The sequence below is a fragment of the Fukomys damarensis genome, unplaced genomic scaffold (assembly GCF_012274545.1).
Source record: "Fukomys damarensis isolate Sample0158 unplaced genomic scaffold, DMR_v1.0_HiC HiC_scaffold_29, whole genome shotgun sequence".
NCBI lineage: Eukaryota > Metazoa > Chordata > Mammalia > Rodentia > Bathyergidae > Fukomys > Fukomys damarensis.
This window is the reverse complement of record NW_022900941.1, coordinates 8,008,937-8,030,931: the sequence shown is the minus strand read 5'-3', so window position 1 is coordinate 8,030,931 and position 21,995 is coordinate 8,008,937. Positions and strand designations below refer to the sequence as shown.

At 47.3% G+C, this 21,995-nt stretch overlaps 1 protein-coding gene across 1 annotated transcript in view; it reads right to left on the bottom strand.

Moving 5' to 3' along the window:
- Tfcp2l1 (transcription factor CP2 like 1) overlaps positions 1-21,995 on the bottom strand; it is a 73,662-nt gene that overhangs the window by 21,574 nt on the left and 30,093 nt on the right. Inside the window, exons 5-8 of the mRNA XM_010632335.2 lie at positions 3,166-3,242; positions 2,331-2,436; positions 1,762-1,868; positions 479-631 (exon numbers count right to left, since the gene is read on the bottom strand). Coding sequence (XP_010630637.1) covers positions 479-631; positions 1,762-1,868; positions 2,331-2,436; positions 3,166-3,242 — 443 coding nt within the window. The remainder of the gene's footprint in view (positions 1-478; positions 632-1,761; positions 1,869-2,330; positions 2,437-3,165; positions 3,243-21,995) is intronic.

Here is a 21,995-nt window from a genome sequence, read left to right as displayed (position 1 = left end):
AGCACTCACCGCTGAGCTACACCCTCAGTCCTCCTACTCCAAGAAAAAGCCAGTATAGAGAATAACAATTGCATTAGGCCAGGCACAAAGGTTGGGGGAAAGTTATGACTTCACAGTCTGGGAAATCTACCTAGATGTGAGACCCTGCCAACACATATAAAGCGCTGTGGGGAGGGGACTAAAAATGTATAAATCAGTACTTCTTATAGTCCTTATAGAGCTCAGCGCTGACATCCAGAGACCCCAACATTTCTGATGAAATTGAGCAGGTGCTACAGACAAGACAACCGGATGAGAAGATGCCCAAGTGGCACAGGGATGGGCAGGGGTGGGCAGGCTCCTACCCCCAGATGGACATGTGCCCACTGGTAGTCCAGACAGAGGCCCTCCACTAGAGGGATTCTGCGCTCCTGGCTAAGCCTCTCAGAACAAAAGCCCGGCAGATGTGCCCAAGCAGGAAGTCAGGAAGCTGTCCTACCTTGAACACCTTGATCTGGCAGCTGGCCGAATGCAGGTGCTCTGTGTACTCCCCATTCTCGTTCTGCTTAAACGTGTCGATCTGCACCCGGAAGGGCACTCCTTTCTCGCCCCCGTGCTTCCTGGGAGTGAACTCTGTGCTGATACAGTGCACCTAAGGAGAGGACGAGGGGCAGGCAGTCAGGCAGGGTGGGCAAGGCAGGTCTGGACTCCCCCAGGGTCGCTCACCATCCCTGCCACCTCCTATGTGGATCGGCCACCAGCTCCCTGCTCATCCAGGCCACTCCACCGAGCCTATGGACTCCAGGTCCTCCAGCTGCAAGACACACCCTACCGCCTCTGGCCCTTTTCCATCGGGCTCTGCTGAACACTCTGAGAACTTATCACTGCTCCAGGCCACTGTCCCTGACAACCCTGCTCTCGCTCCTCACCAAGGTACCTCTCCCTTGGCAAAGCCTACAGACTTCAGGGCAGGGACCTCGCCCCTTGAGCCCTCTCTGATGTCTAACCAGGCTGGACGCATAACCAGAATGCTGGAACCATTTCCACATTTCTGATGCACAGGATACATACTTGCTACAGTATGTAGCAATGTTATAGTAATGTAGTTTCTATACTATAGTATAGTAATATACTATGAAAACACAGTATGGGCCAGGGGTTCAGTTCAGTGGTTCCACTGTCCACCTTGTAAGCTCAAGGTTCCGAGTGTGATACCCGGTACCAACAACAACAATAATAAAAATAACAATAATAATAATAACATCATAATAATGATTCTTTAGTACAATAAGAATATTGGTTTAAAAAGAGATCGCTTTTCTTGAGTGATTCCCAAGGAACAGATACTGTGTTACACTTTTATATCCATGATCTGATTTACAAATAGGTGGGAAAACTCTGGGGTGGGCGGGGCACAGTGAAAGCAAAGGAGAGGGGACGGAGCCAAAGTGACCACAACCTGGGCCACCCTGACCTCACCTGGCGAGCAGTGGACCCACCCTATGGGTGGATAAAGAAATAACTAACTCAACAGTAGAAACTATAATGGGGAAAATGTTTACTTTCCAATTATCTCTGCTAGGAAATACTGATCTTTTTAGTAGCTTATGTAAGCACAACCCAAACAGGACTCCAGCACATTCCGCATCCCTTCTCTAACCCTGTTACCAGGTTAGCTCTGTGACTAAGCAGCAGGCTCCCACTTCCTCTCACTGTCAGCCCCGCCCACATGGGCTGCTTTGGCGAACTCGGCGGAATCCCAGAGCTCTCCAGCTTGCTCACCTGAATGAATGCGGACGCCCTCTTTGCAGGGTCCCATAAGAACTCAACTGTGTTCAGCTGGGTTGGGCTGGCCCTGGGGTCCAAGATACCGACAGACAGTGGAATATCTGTGCACACACACACAAAAGTGCAAGTGTCAGCCTCTCCCAAATGTTTAGAAGGATCCTTAGCATAGGTCCAAATTCCTTCACCACATTCTGAAGTGCCCAAAGCCCTGGAAAGTAAGTTTTGGAGAACTCTCTGGCAGAAAGCCTGACCTGAATCACTATAGAACTCTTAGGAGTCTGTGTCCCATATTGTTTTGCTGTAGAAATACTGCGGCCAGATGCCTGTTAGCAGTCTTCCCTACATTTATATGAGCCCTATCCTTCTAGCTTCTAAATTCCAAAATTCACCTGGCCCCAAGGGCTAGAAACAAAGCATTGTGGGCCAGTCCCCAAGTCCCCAAAATTCCACTTTCATTGCCCATCTGTTTCTGCCATGCTCACCCTTCCTTCAGCATCCTCTGCAAAGCCTTCTGAGAATTCCCTCAGAACAGGGCTTTCTGAGAGCCTCAGCCTGGCACTCACCAATATCCAGGATGCGGTCCCCCGGCCGGCTCCACCGCCAGCCTTCCAGCTGCTGGTGCTCGGTGTACTGCAGCCGGCGGTCGTGGAAAACCACTCGAATGATGCTCTGGGGAAGACAGGGGACGGGGGCGACTGGGCATGGGGCCAGGGGGAGCCCAGGAGGAACCCCAACCACCTCCCACCCCAGCCAGGGCAGACCCGCCCCACATTTCCAGCCTCCCCGCTCGGTGGCTCCCGCCCAGTCCTCAGTACCTGTGTACTAGTCCCTCTCAAAACCCTAAGAATCCTTAGCATGGTAAAAACGATGGCTACCTTTTTATTTTTTAGTACTGGGGATTGAACCCAGGGCCTTTGCACTACATCCCTAGCTCTTTTTATTTTTTATGTTGAGAGAGGGTCTCACTAAGTCACTGTGTTGCCAGCAGCTAAGCTTGAATTGGTGATCCCCTGTATCAGCCTCCCACACTGCAGAGATTACAGATGTGCACCACCACAGTCAGCTTAATGGCTACCATTTCCCCAGGGTTACCAGAAGCTTTACGTTCACATACTTTGCAAACCCTCCATGTGGATGAACAAACTAAAGCTCAGAAAGGTTTCACAATGGCAAAGACCCAGAGCCTGCTCCATTGGTCCCAGCCACTCTGGCCCTGAGGCTGCCACCCTGTTGGCTCTACATTGGGACACGACACTCCAGAGACCAGGAACAGGGCCTCAGCGCACCCCTGAAGGCCACACAGAGCACCATCTCTCCCTCTGAGGCCCCTCCCCACCGCCGGCCAGCCCCACATCCCTGACCTCCAAGTGTGAGCAGCTCCCCCCACACAAGGCTTACCTTGACATATTTTGTGTTTAGATCTTGAAAGTCTCCCAACTTCCGGTTCTCCAGCAGTCGGATTTCATATGATTGACCTGCAGGGAAGTTAACGCTACAAGTTCCATTTCTGAGTATTTTTACATTTGGGATCATTCAGCTAGCAGCCTTCTTGATGCTCTCAGGACTCAGCCATGCCTCATGTTTCAGGGTGTGAGGGAAAGAAAGTCTATGGTCAGCTAAGCTCACTCTCTAGATGGAACCCCTGGGTTGTCCATTCAGCCTGGTGGACCTCGGACACCACAAGAAATGCACTGTGGATTCTTTACCTTGGCAGTGGCCAAAGACATGGAAGCCAAGAAAATAATTTAGCCTTAAAACCAGAGAACATGACCCTGTATCTTCACAAGGAACCCACACACACGCCTCAGCAGAGAACACTCAAATTGATAGAACCTGACAAATAACTGACCGCACCACTGCAAGCTTAAAGGAAGAAGCCTGTTAAACATTGTCCCTAGTGGCAGAGCTCAAAGCATTCTCCCCAGTCAAAAGAATTCCATGTATTTGAGGGTGTGGGGTGCTACCCAGTGATGTACAACCAAGATAAGCTGGTGAAAATGCAATGGAAAAAATAGCCATCCATAAAAACAATACAAAACTCAACAGTATCTATTAAGAACTTGAAGGAAACGACACATTTTACAGAATGGTAGAATACAAGTTGGATAAAAAGGACACAGCATGTTCCTGGATGGAAGATGACAAATACATATCAAATGAAGTCCATTTTTCCCCATATAAATATGAAACACACTAGCATATATCACAGTTACTAAAGGATGCTTCATAAGTAAAATAATAAATTATTTATCAGACTTGGAAAATCAAATTCTTTTTTCTTTCAGTATTGGGGGCTGAACTCAGGACCCCACCTGTGCTAAGCAAGTGCTCTACCACTGAGCCACATCCCAGCCCCTTTTCATTTTTAGTTAACTACAGGCCCACCTGAATGAAGATGTGACATCTTACAGAACGGCACTACACTAAGAACACCCTGACCATACGCGTTCCACAGAGCTATAGACCTTACTGGGATTTCCCTGGGTTTTGCATTCATTTATATTCATGTTTTCTCTCAATCTGAAACTCAAACCTCAATGTCTCCCTCAATTTCTTTCTCAATCCTGCCCCCACCACACACAATTTCATCCCTTCTCAGCCAAGCAAAGTGGTACATGCCTGAGTTCTAGAAGTATCCTAGAACTCAGGAGGCTGAGACAGGAGGATCACCATGAGTTCGAGGCCAGTCTTGGCTACAAAGTGAGTGAGGGCAAAGCCTGTCTGGATTATATAGCAAGACCTTGTCTCAAAACAAAAACAAACAAACTCCCCCCAAAAAACAAAGTACACATTCTCACTTTACAGCATATACCAAAATAAATGAACACTGGATTAAAAATTCAATTTCTTAGGTGGGGGAGGAAAAAGAAATACTAGTCAAAGGATACAAGTGTTAGAAGGGAGGAATAAATTTAACAGTTCTGTTGTACAACATGATGATGAATATCAATAATAACGATAATGGGGCCAGGGATGTAGCTCAGTGGCACTGCACCCGCCTTGCAAGATTCTGCATTTCATCCAGGTACTAGAAAAAAATAATAATAATGGACTGTGAAATATGGTAAGAATGGATATTAAGTTCACTACAAAAAAAAAAGGTATGTTGGGCAATGCCTATATTCATTAGCTCATTATAGCCACATCATAATGCACACTTATTTCAAAATAGATTTTAAAACTCAATTTTTTAAGGTTTTATTTCAATGTGAATGACGACGTATCAGACACCTAATAGGAAAAGACTCTGGGACTGAAAAATCAATGAGTAAAAGGAAACCTACTAGATAAAATGTAAAACAACATATATAAGCATAACTGTAAAGAGCTACTTAATGCAAATAAAAAAGTAGGAAAAGCAAAACTACCGGCTAACAGTTATTACATAGTTTTAAAAAGCAGCCAATTCAATAAATCTAAGGGCTGGGGCATAGCTCAGTGCCAGGAGACCTACCTAGAATGTGCAAGGCCCTGGGTTTGATCACCAGCCCAGAAAGAAAAGGGAAAAGAAAACTAAGTGTCTTCGTTTTTTTTTCAGCTTTAATTGAGTTTATTGGTACATTTTAGGGATACAGTACAGTTACATTCATTGTTGGGATCTTGTACCTCTACATGACAGGTCTTGGTTCTCATTTTTTCCCCTTGTCCCTGCCCTCCCTTCACCCCCTCCTCCCCTCCCCATCCACAAACACTTTATTTCCATCTTTTCGTTATCTCACATTTTTTTCTTTTCCCTTATTACCCTTCCCCTACTCGTCCCACCTTCCCTACACCTTTAGCTCCTTTCTTCCCATTTCTAAATGTCAGTAATCTTATTAGGATCTTACGTATTATTGCAGATTATTCACACCAGGGAAACTATTCAGTATTTACACATGTGTGATTTATTTATTTCACTTAGGAGTATATCTTCAATATGTATCCATTTTCCTATGAATGAATCTATTTTCTCGTTCTTTATGGCTGAGTAATATTCCATTTTATAGAAAAACCACATCTTCTTTATCCAGTCTTTTAGTGGGCTGAGTATGGTCCCCGACGAGATGTCTGTGGCCCTACTTCCATACTGGGAATGGTGACCTTATGCAGGGTATGTGCAGACACAGACTTCAGCTGATAGAATAAGTTCAGGATTCTGAGATGAGGAGTGAGCCCAGATTATCCCAGTGGGCCCTAACTCCAGGGACGAATGTCTTTACTGAGAGACACAGAGAAGGTGGGGGCCATCTGACCACAGAGACAGAGCCTGGACTGCTGTGGCCACGAGCCAAGGGATGCAGAAGCTAAGGGGCAAAGGAATCCCACCCCTGGGTCCCCAGGAGGAGACTGGCAGGTCCCTGGGGATTTCCTACTGCCAGCCTCCAGCGCGGAGAGAGAATAGCTGCCTGTCTCTGCGCATGTGTGTGGGCGAATACCTGTGTGTGCTCCCAGGGGCTGAACCCAGGGCTTCACGCTGTGTTACATCCCCAGCCCTTTTGGGCTTTATTTTTTTTTTTTTTAATTTTGAGGTCAACACACAATCAGTAATTTGTTTCAGCAGGCAAAAGAAACAGATCTGTCACCACTCCACACCAGTGAATAACGAAACAGGCAAAGAACAGGAAATGAAATCAGTTATCCCAAATACTTGCTGAGCAGCAATGACAAGCCAAGTGCCCTGCAATCCTAGGGACACAGTAGTGACCACCGTGCGCATCCCAGCGCTCGCTCACCACAGCGGCGGACACCATGATGGCCACACACGGACAGGCCCACCCAGCCAGCCCTGCCTCAATCCGCACAGGTGCCTTCAGACGTGACCAGCGCATGCTCTGTGCACACGCGCACCACGCCCAGCTCTGCTCTGGGGAATGGCTGGGTACCGTTCTCAGCACAGGGAAGGACAGCAAACCCCAAACTCGCATCCTGACCACCTGCCTGCTCAGGAGAGACAGGCCCTGAAAGGGTGGTGGTGGCCTAATCAGAAGGGCAACTTTCCGAGGGAGGCAGATTTTCAGATTTACTTCCGGGCGTCTGAACCAAGAGTCCAGTAAGCCCTCCGCCATGGACATAAAAAAGAACCTTACACACCCTAACTGGTTTTTCCAGTGCTCCCCGCCTTTCCTGATGAAGAATGTAGATGGCGCTGGCAGAGGCCCAAGGGCTGAGTGGTCATTCTGAGAGTTTACAGCTGCCCCCGGGAGCCAATTAGTACTGACCCAGGCTCTGCAGGGCAACTTCCACGAAGGCCAGGCAGAGGGGCACATCCTGTCCCGGAGAGCGTCTGTCCGCCTAAGGGGCAGCACTACTGAGTGAGCACAGGGCTGAGCAGCACACACAACCCAGGCTTCGCAGGGCATAGGCTGTGGCTCCCACTCAAGCCCCAGAGCGGAGAAATGCCCACAGCCCGGGAAACTCAGCTTCCACAACCTCACTCACTAGAACAGGATGAGGCCAGGAGCTCAGCCCAGCTTCTCCAGCAGCAGCAACTTCACTGTCATTGCTTGCTGAAGGCCCTGTGCCGGCCACACCACCCCTCCCACGTCCTGCCCACACCTACCTCAAGGGCACAACGACGGCACCAACCTCTGCACAGCGCATGGTGCCCTCCAGAAGGCCACCGTCCAGGGACACGCACCCCGCGAGGAGCGAGGTCACACAGCTGACCTGACCTAGGGCACTACTCACGTATCAATTCGCCTGAGTCCCAGGATGAGTTAACAGCGGCAGCGGCCCTTAGACAGGGGAAGCAGAGGCCCAGAGAGGTTATCCGGCACGGGAAAGCTCACTCAGGTAGGCAAGGAGTCTAAGTTGCTTCCAGCACCCACCATACTATGCAGATCCTACCTGCTGGACACAGAGGTGCACAGGCTCCCTTGCACTACTCCTTTCTGCAAGGCATCTGCTTCCACCGTGCTCTCTTATTCAGGTCTGCCTGAAGGGTACCACTGCACAGCTCCCTCCCAAGAGAAACTACAAACCGCAAACAGATAGGCGGCAACTAAGGTGCAACAGCCGCTGGGGAACCCGGTGGAGCGCCGAGCACCGGGCGCACCGGGGTGTGGAGCGGGGCTCACTCACAGGCCACTGCTTTCTGCCATCTCCAAAATACAGACAACGTAATACACAGAGTGCACCCCGCAGAACAAATGGGACTCAGGGGGGTCCTGGCGCAGGCAGGAGGAAGTAGCCCAGCAGACGGGGAACCAGACAGGGAATGTGGCACTGGAAAAAGGCTTCCAGGCAATTCCTCCAAAGAACTGGACAGCCCTCTGCTTTCAAGCTGTAAAGGCTTTTTAACCACTAGCAGGGAAAGAGCCCCAGGTCACCCTGGGATGTAAACTAGCCTGTGGCAGGTGGCTGCAGCCCAACCAAGGTGACCTGAGAAGTACGGCAGGAACCGAGGCAGCCTCTGACCCCACCCACCAGCAGTGTGAGCTGAGCTCTGGTGACACCTTTACTGCTGCAGACCAGGGACTCCAGGCCATACTGTCTCTCCCCGGGGAGCGGGGAGGGCTCTTCAGCTAGACTCATGCCACATGCCACCACCATCCAGGAAGGATGGCTTGGGATCTGCCCCAAGAGGCCTGGTCGGTGCCACAGAACTTCCTCTACTCCAACTTCAGGGAGATGTGCAGGCTCCACTCGGGAGCAACGGGCTCCGGGACAGGGACAGGAGACAAAGTAGAGCACCTGTATCTCACACTGAGCATCGTGCCTGGCCCCAGGTAGCTGCTCAGTAAATCTTGTTTCCTCATCCCTCAAGCAACCCATAATATCCACCCTTCTCTCTAGCCCAGGTATCTGCAGGGTTTTCCCAGAGTAGCCAGGTAGTAGCTATTTGCAGCTTTGTGGACCAAAGGCCTTTTGTCAAAGCCACTCTGCCACTGAAACAAAGAAGCAGCCACAGACCGTATAGGAGAGAATGGGCCCAGCTGAGTTCCACCCAAACTACTTCTGAACATTTTCACACAATCCTATCTTTCTCTTGGCCTCCTACTTCCTCACCCCTGCTTTCAGCACTCTGCTACTCAGCCTGATTCCCCGCGGGTACTTCTCACATAATGGGGATGCCCCAGCTCCTCCACAGCTGCCCGCCCCAGATCCCCCACAGCCTCAGTGCCTGGTACAGCGCCAGCAGATGACAGGTTTTTATTTAATACAGCCAAGCCTGACAATCGATGCAGTAAATAAGAATGCTGGAGCTAATTATCTGACCCAGAAGAGCATGAAATCATGCTCACCCTCACAAGGGGTTAAAAAGAAATACCAGAGAGAGCAGTGCAAGACGAACTGCTCAGGAAGTCTGTCAGGTCGCTCTTTATAGAAGGCAGACTTCCATACATATTGGAAGAGGAGGCCAGGCATGCACCTTATCAACAGCAACAATGCACACAACCCACCCACCAGCCACTCTGTCACCAGGACTCCAGTCTCCAGCACCACCAACAGAGGTGCGTACAAGGTTGCTCAGTGCAGCAGGGCTGTGACAGCCAAGCACTGGGAATGACCTCTGTGGGCGATGACCACGTTACTACAGAATCGTGGGACACTATGCAGCCATCACAGAGAGCCGGGTACCCTGCGCACCTCCACTTGGGGAGCTGAGCCGGCATCACGCGCCTCTTGGGGTGGGGCATGGGGGAGGACAATGTCACACGCTTATTACCCCTGCCCAGGGAACGCAGCCTGTATCTAAGGCCAAGGGGACATTGGGTAATCCCAGAGGGAGGCAGCCCACAGTCACCTGACCTGGACTATTCACAAGCACCACAGCTAGGGAAGACGAGGAGAACAAAGAAGGGTCCAGGTAAAGCAGCTGAAGGCAAAACTAGCAGGACACCTCACCCTGAACTGCTCTTGAATCAAAGCAAAAACCCACTATAAAATAAGATATACGAGGGGCTAGGAGTGTAGCTCAGGGGTGCATCGCCTTAGCATGCACAAGGCCCTTGGTTCATCTCCAGCACAGTTAAAAAAAAAATGAAGACATTATCAAAATAACTGGTACTATGTTAACAGAGTTCTATAAGTACCAATATTATGTCAATGTTAACTTTCCTGAGTTTTGTAATAGAATCGTGGTACTTTTTTAAAAGTCTTTATTCTGGGAAATACACAATATGCGGCATTTAGAAATAAAGGATCATGTTATCTACAATTAACTCCAAATTGATTCAAAAAGGGGAAAAATGCAGATGATAGAAGTATCTATAATCAAGATGTCTACAGCCATCCCTACCTACATACAAATGTATAGAGATACACAGAGATATACATATCTATATTTGTATCCATATGTGTTAAAAGTATGTGTGTATAAAAGAGAGATAAAATATATATAAAAAAATTTAAAAATAAAAGAGAGATAAAACTAGTATGGCACAAAATTAAGAACTGATAAATCAGATACACAAAAATTCAACATATTAACTTTTCAGTTCTTCCATAGTTTGACATGCAGAATTAATTTCAACTAAAATTAAAAAGAACTTTCAATCTAAAAGATTACTGTGAAAATTAGCCAGTTACAGATATGAAAACCATAGCGTGAACACACACACACACACACACACACACACACACACACACGAGATAAGCAAGTTATTAAGAACATGCACACAATGTGACTGCTGTTCTTTTAAAATAAGTTCTGTACACTATAAAGTGCTGGGCTAGCATCTGTGAGGCTCTGGGTTAGATACAAAAATAAATTCATAAGTTACACACATACCCCTATACTTGTGAGTCTAATACATACATCCAACAGCAAGTGGAGAAGCACCTTTTTCAATTACGTACAGCTCAAAAAAAGTAGGAATATTAAAAAATCAAAATGTATTGCTTGTGAATTTGAAAAACATATAAAATGAGAAAAGAGAAACAGATACCTTGTAGTATCTGCTCACAACCACCGTGACGTATTTATTCTTCCCAGGCCAGGTTGATACCCAGGAGCCAAACAGACAGGTGGGCATTTGGGGAAGAGTCTAATTAATAGACACAGACATGCACGTCCCACCAGAGTGGTACAGGAACTTCCTTCCAATCCAGGGTCTTGCTGGGAGACTGCCTTAAAGGAGCCACGGTACAATAAGACTGTGCCCATTTTGAAGAGGAGACGACCATGGCCTAGAGAGAAAGCAATTTGCCCGGGGTCATACTGCAAAGGAGCCCAAGGACTCTGGCTTGCAGCAGCATGGACCGGTACAAGAAGGAAGAAGGACCTGGATACACAGGGTTGAGTCCAGACCTTCCCGGAACCCAGCTACATGACCAAGGCCAAGTGTTTTGTTGTTGTTTTGTTTTTTGGCAGCACTCAGAATTGAACTCAGGGCCTCCAACATGCTAGGCCAACACTGAGGTACAACTCCATCCCCCAAAGACGAGCTCTTAACCCACTCTCAACACATTTACAGTGTCCTCCCAGAGACAGGACAGTACTCCACAAGCACTGGTCACTAGCAGCACTTCCAAACCGATGGGTAAGGAATGCGCTCTCCGTGAGCTGGTCACCATGCTCTGCTACACCAACACACTTTCCTTCAGCCACCATTTGCTCCAGGTGACCCGGTCTCCTAACATCACAGAGCCAGGAGGCAGCCAAGCTGGGATGCACCCCCAGGAAGGGACTCCACGGGGCCACCCGACTATCTCTTGAAGGCTACAGTGCTGCCCAGAGTAGCCCACGCCAGCTGGTATGTCCTTAGGTCATGCCTACCAGACACCCCTGCAGAGTGGCATGGATGTGCCAGAGTGGCTCTGCCCAATGGGCAGAACCCAGATCAGGGCCTCCTGCCTAGATCACAGTGTTCCCAATAACAGGAGGCAATTGCCTGGGCCAGCCAAGATTTACAAGTTGTTTACTTTCCAACAGTTGCTGGTTTGGGCAATTAATGCCACATAAAACATAATGGAGGCCATCGTTGCCCATAGGAAGGAGGGCAGGATGCCAATGGTCCTATAAGAATGGCAAACACAGAAAGCACAGTACTGCACCCACTGAGCCCTGCATGTGTAGTTTGTGTGGTGTTTGCCTTCATGTGTTATTGTGCAAGTGCAATCAGGAGACTGCAGGTGGCAGGGCAAAGACTCCAGCACTGACAGACCACCCTGATCGTGATGGACCATCGCCTGGGTGGCCTTGGGCAGGCACATAACCTTCTCATGGCTGCTCACGAACGTCAAGGACGAGGCATCGTGCCTGGGCACAAGGATCCCCACAAATATTTCCAAAAGAGCAAGCCACGTCCTGGAGATTCCTTACAGGGTCGGGGCAAAGAAAACACCAAAAGAACCTGAAGAATCTCATACTGTGCAAAGCGAGGGCATAAATCTCAAAGAAATAGCTGAAGAGATGAAGGGACTAACTGCAAGAGGCTCCACGTGGTCACAGTTGAACAATTTGACCAACAAAACAAATAACAGTGCCAAGTGTCAACCCACACAATAAAATAAATATTCCTGAGTCCATATTGATACAATAAATAAGTGATACCAAGTACAAATGTAGAAAAAAGAGGGAAATAAGTAGAAAGTTACCATCAGGCACACACTATGGTCATAACTGGTATAGTCAAGACTCACCAATGAATACTAAAATCAACAGGCAAAAGTTTGCTGGAATTGAAGCTATCACCATAGTCCCTGAACATCTCCCTCAGCCCAAGAATTATTTCCACTTACTTATTTTTTGAGCCTGTGGCCCTGTTGCTCAGGCAGGTCTTGAGCCTCTGGATTCCAGATATCCTCCTATCTCAGCCCCCTGCATAGCTGGGACTACAGACGAGCACCACTGTACCCCGCTCAAGATATTTATTACATACACAGAAGGACACGTAACTTTATAGCAGATGGTACCTTAATGCAATCACCAAGCAGTAAGTAAGCAGCAGTATCACGGCTTCTATCTACATGTCTCCTCAGAGCCACATGTACTCAGAGGTGGGGAGTTTCCAAGGGTGTTTGAATGTGGATTAAGGGTCCCCCACCTGGGTTTGGGTGGCACCACTCAAAAAAGGCTTACAGTTTCGAGGACATGAAATCAGGCCAGCCGCTGCTTCCACTGTTTCTCTGTCTGCTGCCTCCTGCCTGCTCTGCCCTGCCACCCTGCCTGGAAGCCAGCCTGCTATGTATTGAAGCCTCTACAAACCGTGAGCTGAAATAAACCTTCCCTCCCTTGACTTCAGGTGCTGGGTATTTTGACTCAGCAACAAGAAGAGTAACTAAGGCAAGCAGGGCGACACACCGTGTCATGGTGCCACCGTGTCTCTTCGGCACCATTTGTCAGAGATATCTAACCCTAAGCTCAGCGTCAGGGCCACGGATGTGTGGTTCAGCAGTACAGCACTCACTCAGCATGCTCAAGGCTCTGGGTTTCATCTCCTGCACCACAAAATGGATAAGGCGGAGGAAGAAAAAGAGGAAGAGGAGCAGGCAGTGTGAAGAAGTTGCTTGACTAACCTAACTTCCAAAAAAAGAAAAAAGGAGCCAAGTATGGTGGCACATGCATGTTCAATAATCCTAGCAATCCAGGAGGTGAAGACAAGGATCACAAGTTTGAGTCCAGCCTGGGTAACTGAAGTGACTTAGCAAGACCCTGACTCAAAAACGTAAAAATTTAAAGGAGGATTAGAGATGTGATTTGATGGGAAGATCCTGGGTTCAATCCCTGGTATAAAAGAAAGAGGTGCGGGGGGGGAAGGAAGGAGGGAAAGATAGGAAGGAAAGAAGGAAAGGGGGCATATAAACATGAAAAAGTACCTAACTTCATTAGTAACAGTTACTAAATATTAAATAAATGTAAGTTTAAAATAAGCTACTATTCTCCATGCCTATTAGTGAAGTCGTAACAGAGCCCAGACAAGGGTGTGCAACAAGGCACCTCCTGCACAGGATGTGGGGTGTGAACAGGCATCTCCTCAAGGCTCTTCTGACACCTACTAAGACCCGAGAGGCACGCCTCACTACCACGTGTCTGCAGTTTTAAGATGAAAGATCTTCTCACCTTTACCCGCACACTCATGAAAACGTACACAGAGCACATGGGTAATGCTGGTGACCAGCGAGGCGAGGAGCTGAGTGCCGGGCAGGGGTGGGAGTTGCACCACAAACCTTTCCGCACTGCAGTTCTGAAACTGGCCAGAAAACTAAGTGTAAGGAGCAGTGTCTCCCATGGGGCCACCATCGGTCCAGGTGAGACGTGATCAAGCCAGGCCAAGAGGGGAGAACAGGAAAGCCAGGCTCCCAGGTACCCAAGACCTACCTACAGACCCGCGAGAGATGAAAACACAGTACCACACATAGTACATAGGGCTTAAAAGTTCACAGCAGTGTTACTCATAATAGCCCAAAAATGAAACCCAAATGTCCCATGAATAAACACAGTACCCACACAGTGGACCACTATTCAGCAATGAAAAGGAATGATGTTTTATACCTGCCCAATATGGATGAGCCTTGAAAACATCGTACTGAGTGAGAGAAGCCAGATACAGGATGTCAGTGTCACAAAATGATCAGAAAAGGCAAATTTATTCTGAGTAGACAGGGAGAAGATCGGGGATTGCGTAGGCCGCGGGAGGGGCGGGAGTGAACGGAGACCAACTGCTGATGGGTTCGGGTTTCTTTTAGAAAGGACAAAAATATTCTACAATTGGTTGCAGTGATGATTCAGCGCGTTTAATTGAATATTTGATAAAACACTGAACTGTACACTTGAAATGAATGTGATCACATCCTAATAAAGCTGCTTTTAAAGATGTTTTAGAAAGGGAGGCCAGCCAGGCATGGTGACACAACCTGTAAAGCCAGCACTCGGCATAGGAGGGTCTCTGTGAGTTTGAGGACAGCTGGGGCTACACAGTGAGTTCAAGGCCACCCACAGTGAGACCCTGTCTTAAATAAAGAAAAACGAGACCGACAAGGCGGAAGAAAGTACCTCTATATGTTGGGGGGGCAGGGAATACAGGGAATACAGCCTCTCCGGGCCTCAGTTTACCCACCTGTAACGTGGGAGGATGACGGTGAAAAGCCCAGATCAGTGCTTCTCTGACTTGACTCCCTTTCCAACTGCCTGGCAATTTGCTGTCAGGTTCCGACTGAATTTTCAGCAAAAGGCCCCAGATTCTGCACCTCCCACAGCACAAGCGATGCTAGCCACAGACATTCCAGGTATGAGGCAGTAGAAACATTTTCCAAGCCCCCTCCAGCCCTCACAGTGGAGAGATGCATGCCTGTCCACTCTGCAGACTCCTAGAGCTGTCCTGTCTGACCACACAGACTGGATTTTCCAGGTGAGGTCACAGGATGAAGACAGCAGAAAAGGTCAGTGCCCCTAGATGTGACCAGTCCAGAGCTCCTGCTGGACACAGCAAGGCCCTCGATCTGCAGAGCCACAGTGGGATGGGCCACATTTGTGCATGGCCCAGGCCTCTCTGCCTACGGAACAAAGAGGGGGAGGAGAATAATAACCATGGCCTGTCGTGCCTCCAGTGCGGCTGCCCACACTCATCATGGGTGCCTGGTGAACACAGACCCTTATCCCTCCCCAGCTCACAGCAGCTACGTGCTCCAGGGGACACAAAATGCCACTCTAGGGCCATTCTGAAAAGAGATCCACACTGCACTCCCAGAGGTCATGAGGACACCAGTGCACACACGGGACAAGTCTATTCAACGCAGCAGGCCTCGGTTTCCCCATCAGAGGGGTTGGACGAGATGAACCTTGGGTATGCAAAGGGCCCTCCTGTGTAAGACACAAGAGGGGCAAAGCAGAAAGCACGAAGAAGCCTGATGGAGGCCTCGAGCCCAGGCAATGGGTTTCTCTTCCATCCAGATGGCTCCACAAGGAAGACTATTCCGTGGGGATCTCTTAGGGACATGGGGTCCTGAGAAATAAGGAAGGAGAATCAGTTTCTAACCCCACAAAAGGCATGCGTCCTCCCTGTTGGCTCCACGGGCTCCAAGCCAACCAACCCAGGGCATGGTCTCCCAGCAGCGGCTACCGGCAGGTCATATGGCCCAGAGATACTGCGACTTTACTCCGAGCTTCCTCTTTTCTCTTCTGTAATGAAGAGGTTTGGCACCATCATGGTAGCTACCTGAGGGGCTCCTTTAAAACAAAACAAACCCCATACCCTTCTTCATTCTGAGCTGGTCTTCTGCACATACTCACCCAAGCAAGTCATTCTTTTGCTTCGTTTTTTAAACAGAGCCTAGTAGTACAGACTGGCTCTGAATTTGCAGTCCTTCCTCCCTCAGTCTCCCAGAGGGCTGGGATCACAAGCATGTGCCGTATTCTTTTGCTTCGTTTTTTAAACAGAGCCTAGTAGTACAGACTGGCTCTGAATTTGCAGTCCTCCTCCCTCAGTCTCCCAGAGGGCTGGGATCACAAGCATGTGCCACCGAATGTGATCATTCTAACCACAGTGCAGGGGCCCTGGACACCTGATGCAGGAGCCCACTCCACACAGAGCAAAGCAGGTTTCTAGGCACCTTGTCCTTGCTTTCCTTGTCTCCAAACATCCTCAGAAAAGAGCCCAGTACCACTTTTTGCAACCCCTTGACATAACTGAACCTTAAATCTAATGGACCATAGTGGTTATAAACCTATTTGTACAGTACCAGGGCAGAGTTTACTGTGCTTAGCTGCCCTGCTCCTCCTGCAATGGTTGTGCTGGCTGCTGGCACTTTGCTTACATAGGGATGGGACACTCTCTCCTAGGTCCAGCAGGCAGGTGGAATTTCTTGGGTCTAGAAGTTTTGATGTCTCTGTGAGTGACGGTGGCTACCCTAGCAGACAGACCATCGTCAGGCCATGAGATGAAAATGCAGGAGAATTACTTGGCTGCTGAGGGCTGAGGAAGCCTATGGCATCTCCACTGAAAAGGTGGACCCGTCGGATGGATCTTTACTGAGCAGTGCCAAATCCGAAGTATCACCAGAGGTCTGGCTGGACTCCAGGGCTTCCATGAGCTCGTCAGTCCCCTCGTCTTGTAACACACTCAGCTTGAGCAGGTTATCTTTGTGCTACCTCCTTCTCCTTTGGAAAGCTTCCAAAGTTTAGATGGTTTTAATGTAATTCTTACGAATGTATCATTCCCAGTTCATGGAACCCTCTGAAGTTAGATCAGGTAAGTAGTACACAGATTGAACATCCCCCATCCAAAATCCAAGGCTGCCGCGATGTCCAAAACTTTCTGTGTCAATATGACACCACAGGAAAACCTGACCTCAGTGCACAAGCGAGATAAAACACAAGTGCATTAGAAATAGTGTACAAAATTACCTTCAGCCGATGTGTGTAAGGCACCTATGAAACACATGAATTTCCTGTGCCAGGCATCATGGCACTTGCTTGCAGTCCCAGCTACTAGGGAGGTAGAGGCAGGGGAATCACTTGTGCCCAGAAGTTCTGGGCCAGCCTGAGCAAAACAGTGAGAGTCCACCTCAAAAAACAATGAAATTTCATGCTTTGCCTTGGGTACTGCTATGGTTTATATCTAGGTATCCCCCAAGAGCCTCACGCACTCACAGGTAGGGCTTCTTGGGAGGTGATGGATTATGGGGATTTATAGCTGACTTGCTATTAGAAGGCAGGGCATGGCCAGAAGAGATGGGGCTGAAACCCCTATGAAAACTAAGCCTCTTTTAAACCTTACCTCTTTTAATTTGTGACCATTGGGCATTGTGTCTCAGCAACCAAACAAAGTAAATAAGACAGGTTCCATCCCCAGGATATCCCAGTAAGTACAGAGAATGCAAAATTTCCCGAATCCCAAAAAGTCTAAAATCTGAAAGATCTCTGGACTCAAGCATTTCAGATACTGGATATTCAACCTGTATTTTAATCGAATTAAGTGGACCATTATTTACTTAAATGACCATGTAGAGATGCTTAACACATTAAAAATTATTTCTGAGGGTTAGAGAGGTAGCTGAGTGGTCAAACGCTCGTCTAGCATGCATGAGGCCCTGGGTTCAATACCTAGCACCACCAAAAGAAAGAAAAGTATTTTTACGTACTCTGAGTTATGGTTAACAATCTGTACAGTAACTTCATGTTTATTTCAATTCATATTGATTGGTTTTTCAAACAACAGAAAAACCAAAAAATCTCAATCAACAACATCCCAAGCTTAATATTTTTATTAGTTTAGCCCTAAATCCACATATTTATTATTGAGGGTTGACACTTGGTAATGTATTCTGTCCCTTGTTTATGCTTTTGCTACATGGTTTATAATATTCTTTCCTGAGCCAAGCATGGTGGTGCACACCTGTAATCACAGCACTCAGGAGGCAGAGGCAGGAAAATCATCAAGAGATCGAGGCCAGCCTGAACTATACAGTGGTACCCTGTCTCAAAAAACCAAAGCCATCTAACCAAATAAATAATAGACAAAATAAGGTATCCATATATTTCTCCACACAATACCGGAGATAGGTGCTGTGCCTATTTTATATAAATAAGGGCTGACAGGATCAGTAACTTAAAAAAAAAAGTCAAAATTGGAACCCAGGTATACTGAACTCCAACATTCATTGCTTTGAGGCTAGTTTCCAAGAAAGGCTAATGAATAGTGTCACTCAGACTGGCTTTACCAATAAGAGAAAGGTGGGAATTTTGCCCTCCAAAATTGCTTTATGTCTTTAGGTAGACATAAATTAATGAACAGAAATTTTAGCAAGACAAATGTAGTGATTTAACAAAACCTAATAATCTAATTTCTTTTCTCAAATTCATCTTCCAGTTAAAAGATTTTTTTTAAATTTAACAACAATGAAGGTGGATCTTCTAAAGCTGGATTTCTTTCATGAATATACAGACAGAAAGCTCTTAATTTGTTTTAGGGTTTTTTGTTTTTGTTTTTTGTGGGGTTTTTTATTTGGTTAGTTGGTTGGTTTTTTTGGTGGTGCTAAGGTGGAACTCAGGGCCTCACAGTCTAGACAAGTGCTCTACAACTGAGCTACACAACCCTAGCTTTTCCTTTTGAAGACAGGGTCTGGTTATATTGCCTAGCTGGGCGGGAACTCATGGGCTCAAGGGATTCTCCTGCCTCAGCCTTCTAAGTACGTAGGACAACAGGTGCATGCCACTGTATCTTTGTTCTTTTTATGGCTGCAGAATGCTCTACTGTGTGAAGGTGTTGCATGCAATAAGCAATTACAGGACAATGCAGTGACCACATAAAAAGGAGTAGCACTGAAGGCATAGTTCATCTCTCATATACCAGAACAAATGCTGTGGAGAAAAATTTTCTTAAAAAAAAAAAGACATGCATTATTACAATATTCAAGTGGAGAGCTCTTTTTTAAATGGGACATGAAGCACAAAACAACTAAGGTGAAGTCCAACAAACCTAAATAACAATTTATTTTAAAAACTTTTATTACAGCACAAAAAGAGTAAACATATAAAAAATGAATGAAATGAAAAAACATGTGGGCCATTTCCAGTGTGGTTTATGCAATCCAAAATAGGCAAAAAGCTCTTACAAATAAATAAGGGTGAAATTTTCACTTGAAAAATGGAGACATCACATGAAAGGCAAAAAGAGTAACTAAAATATGAAAAAAAATCCAACATCATTGAGGAAATGAAAATTAAAACTAGAATACCTTATATTTGCCCTCCACAAATGACCTAGAGTTAAGTTCTGACAAAGGTAAAGACAGAGACACACTCCACTTGTTCAAAGACTTATTTAGACCACGCGCTGGGTTCGGACTAGAAGTGAACACGAACACCAAGTTCTCTGCCTTCCAGGAGTTTACAAATATCCCTACCTGTTAACAACGTTCACACTTATGATCAAGGGGTGCCATTCAGACTTACGACCTGACCCCCAACTCGGATACTTGGACTTACAACCTGTCTTTTTTTTGGGGGGGGGTATAGTTCTGAACGTCTTGTTTATAGATCCTCAGTGTCTTTTCTCTGTACAGTGAGCCTTCTTTACACAGTACTTTAATGTTTGCTGATCGTATCATACAGTACAGTATTACGGTTTTATGTTCTCTTATACATTAGAGCACTGCACGTAAGAGTGATGCAAATAAAAGCAAAATCACCAAGGTGGAGTTTCCTTTGACCATTTCTTTGTTCTGAATACCATCCTGCACACACTACATGTAAATTCACCATTTAGCAACCAATTCGCTTAATGACCAAGCCACAGAACACAGTGGCAGCCTGGGGCGAGAGGAAGGGAGGAGGAAGTAAACACACTCATACGTTACTGTCTTGCTTTTCTCGTTGCTGAGACAAAATACCCGGCACGAGAAGAGGTTTATTTGGCTCGAGGTTTGTAGGGTTTCAATTCACAGTCAGCTGGCTCCAAGGCAGGGTGGCACATGGCAGAGGGCATCTCAGACTGAGAAACGTCCATGGCAAAGCAGGGCAGGCGGAAGGCAGCAAGCCAGTGACAAGATAAAACAACAGCAGCCTTTTCTGTTCCTTATAATCTTATCCAGGCTACCTGAGTGGGCAGCACTCACAACCTTAATCCTGGCATTGCACAGGGCACTGATCCCAGCATGACATCTTTGATCCTGGCTTCACACACCCAAGATGCAGCCACCTCCAAAGAGCACCAACTGTGGTCACATGAGGCTCTGGGGGGACATCCACATACTCGGCGTAACAGCCACTGTTAGTCAAAATACAAACTGGAACAACTTCAGCAGAGGACAATCTGGCAGCAACTACCCAAATGCTGTGTTGGCAATGTGTAGACATTTATCCTACAGAGAAGTGAACTCTTGGTTAACACAAGGTATAAACAGTGGATTCTCACCAGAGCACTGGGTGTGACTGAAAAAACCGAAAACAACCTTATTGTTCCCCAAGAGGGTGAATCACAATACAGCTAGGCAATGATCGCACAGCCTTTTTCCCCTCAGTACTAGGGAGGGAACCCCAGGCTCACACACACTAGGCAAGCGCTCTATCACTGAGCTACACCCCCGGCCCCATTTTTTATTTAATACACCCACATGGAAGGAACTGAAGCTATTTGGTTTGGAGGGGAAAAGAGCAAATTGTCAAACCATGTGTATATAATGTAATGCTGTTTTTCTTAAATAAGAAAAGGCACATTTATCCCCCTAGGCATGTGCACACATGTCCATATGACTAGATATATATTTGTTAATTAGTGAGGAAGAAAAATCTAGAAGGTAGCACTATGGCAAGTTTTAAAGTGCATAATTCCACATGGTTCAGCTGTTCCGTGGTACAATAACCATGTTATTATTTGTATAATCACAAAAAGAAGGGGGAAGGCATTTTTTTATTTTGTTTTGCTTTGTTTTTTTTTTTTTTTGTGGTACCGGGGATCGAACTTGGGTCCTAGCATTTGTGAGGCGTAGCAGCACCACTGAGCTAAATCCCGGGCTCGGGAAGGCATTTTTTTAAAGTCATATACTCCAGGGCCTTTTGCTTTCTCCAATGAATGCTCCTAAACTGCAAGGTGCCATTTAATCTGGAATGAAAACTTCAGCTATAATGAAAAGATAACAAACACAGTGATTCATCTTTTACCTCATTCCTTAAATTCTCAGTCACTGATCTGACTGGGAAGAGGGAAAAATGGAACTAGGAACTTTCTGTCTGCCAGACATGTGTCGCTCACTTAACTCCCCAGGCAACTGTCCACAGAGTGTTGGTTTCAGATGAGGAAACCCAGGGTCCTGGAGATTAAGTGATTTCCCCCAGGAGACGCTGGTAAAAACAGACCACACAGTTCCTCCTCAGAGCTGCGAAAACGGGAGCGCCACCTGGGGCTCTTATCTGACTCTGCTGCAGCCACCACTGGAGCGGGAGGGACACGGTAGGAACCACCGGTTCTGGGTTCTTCTCACTCAGGAAGCATTTTCTCCCCACCCCGCTCCCCAGGCACCTCTATTCCGCTATCCACTCTCACGCCCGTTCCTCAGTACCAGAGAGAGCAGCTGTGGCCAGAAGAACTGTGTGGCCACTTCCAGAAGGCCCAGCATGTCACATTCTGTTACCCCAGGCCTGCCTGGTCATGGGATATGACACAGAAAACCTCATCCTCCTCCCTCGACTGTCACCTGGGGAGTCAAAGAAAAGATCAGGGCTGGGTAGGGAGCTCAGGGGTACAACCTTTGCCTAGCAAATGAGGCCCTGGGTTCCACTGCCCTCAATGGAAGGAGGAGGTGAAGAGGGAGGGGAGGGAGGGCATGAGGGAGAAGGGGGAGGGAAGCAGGGAGGCTGAGAAGGA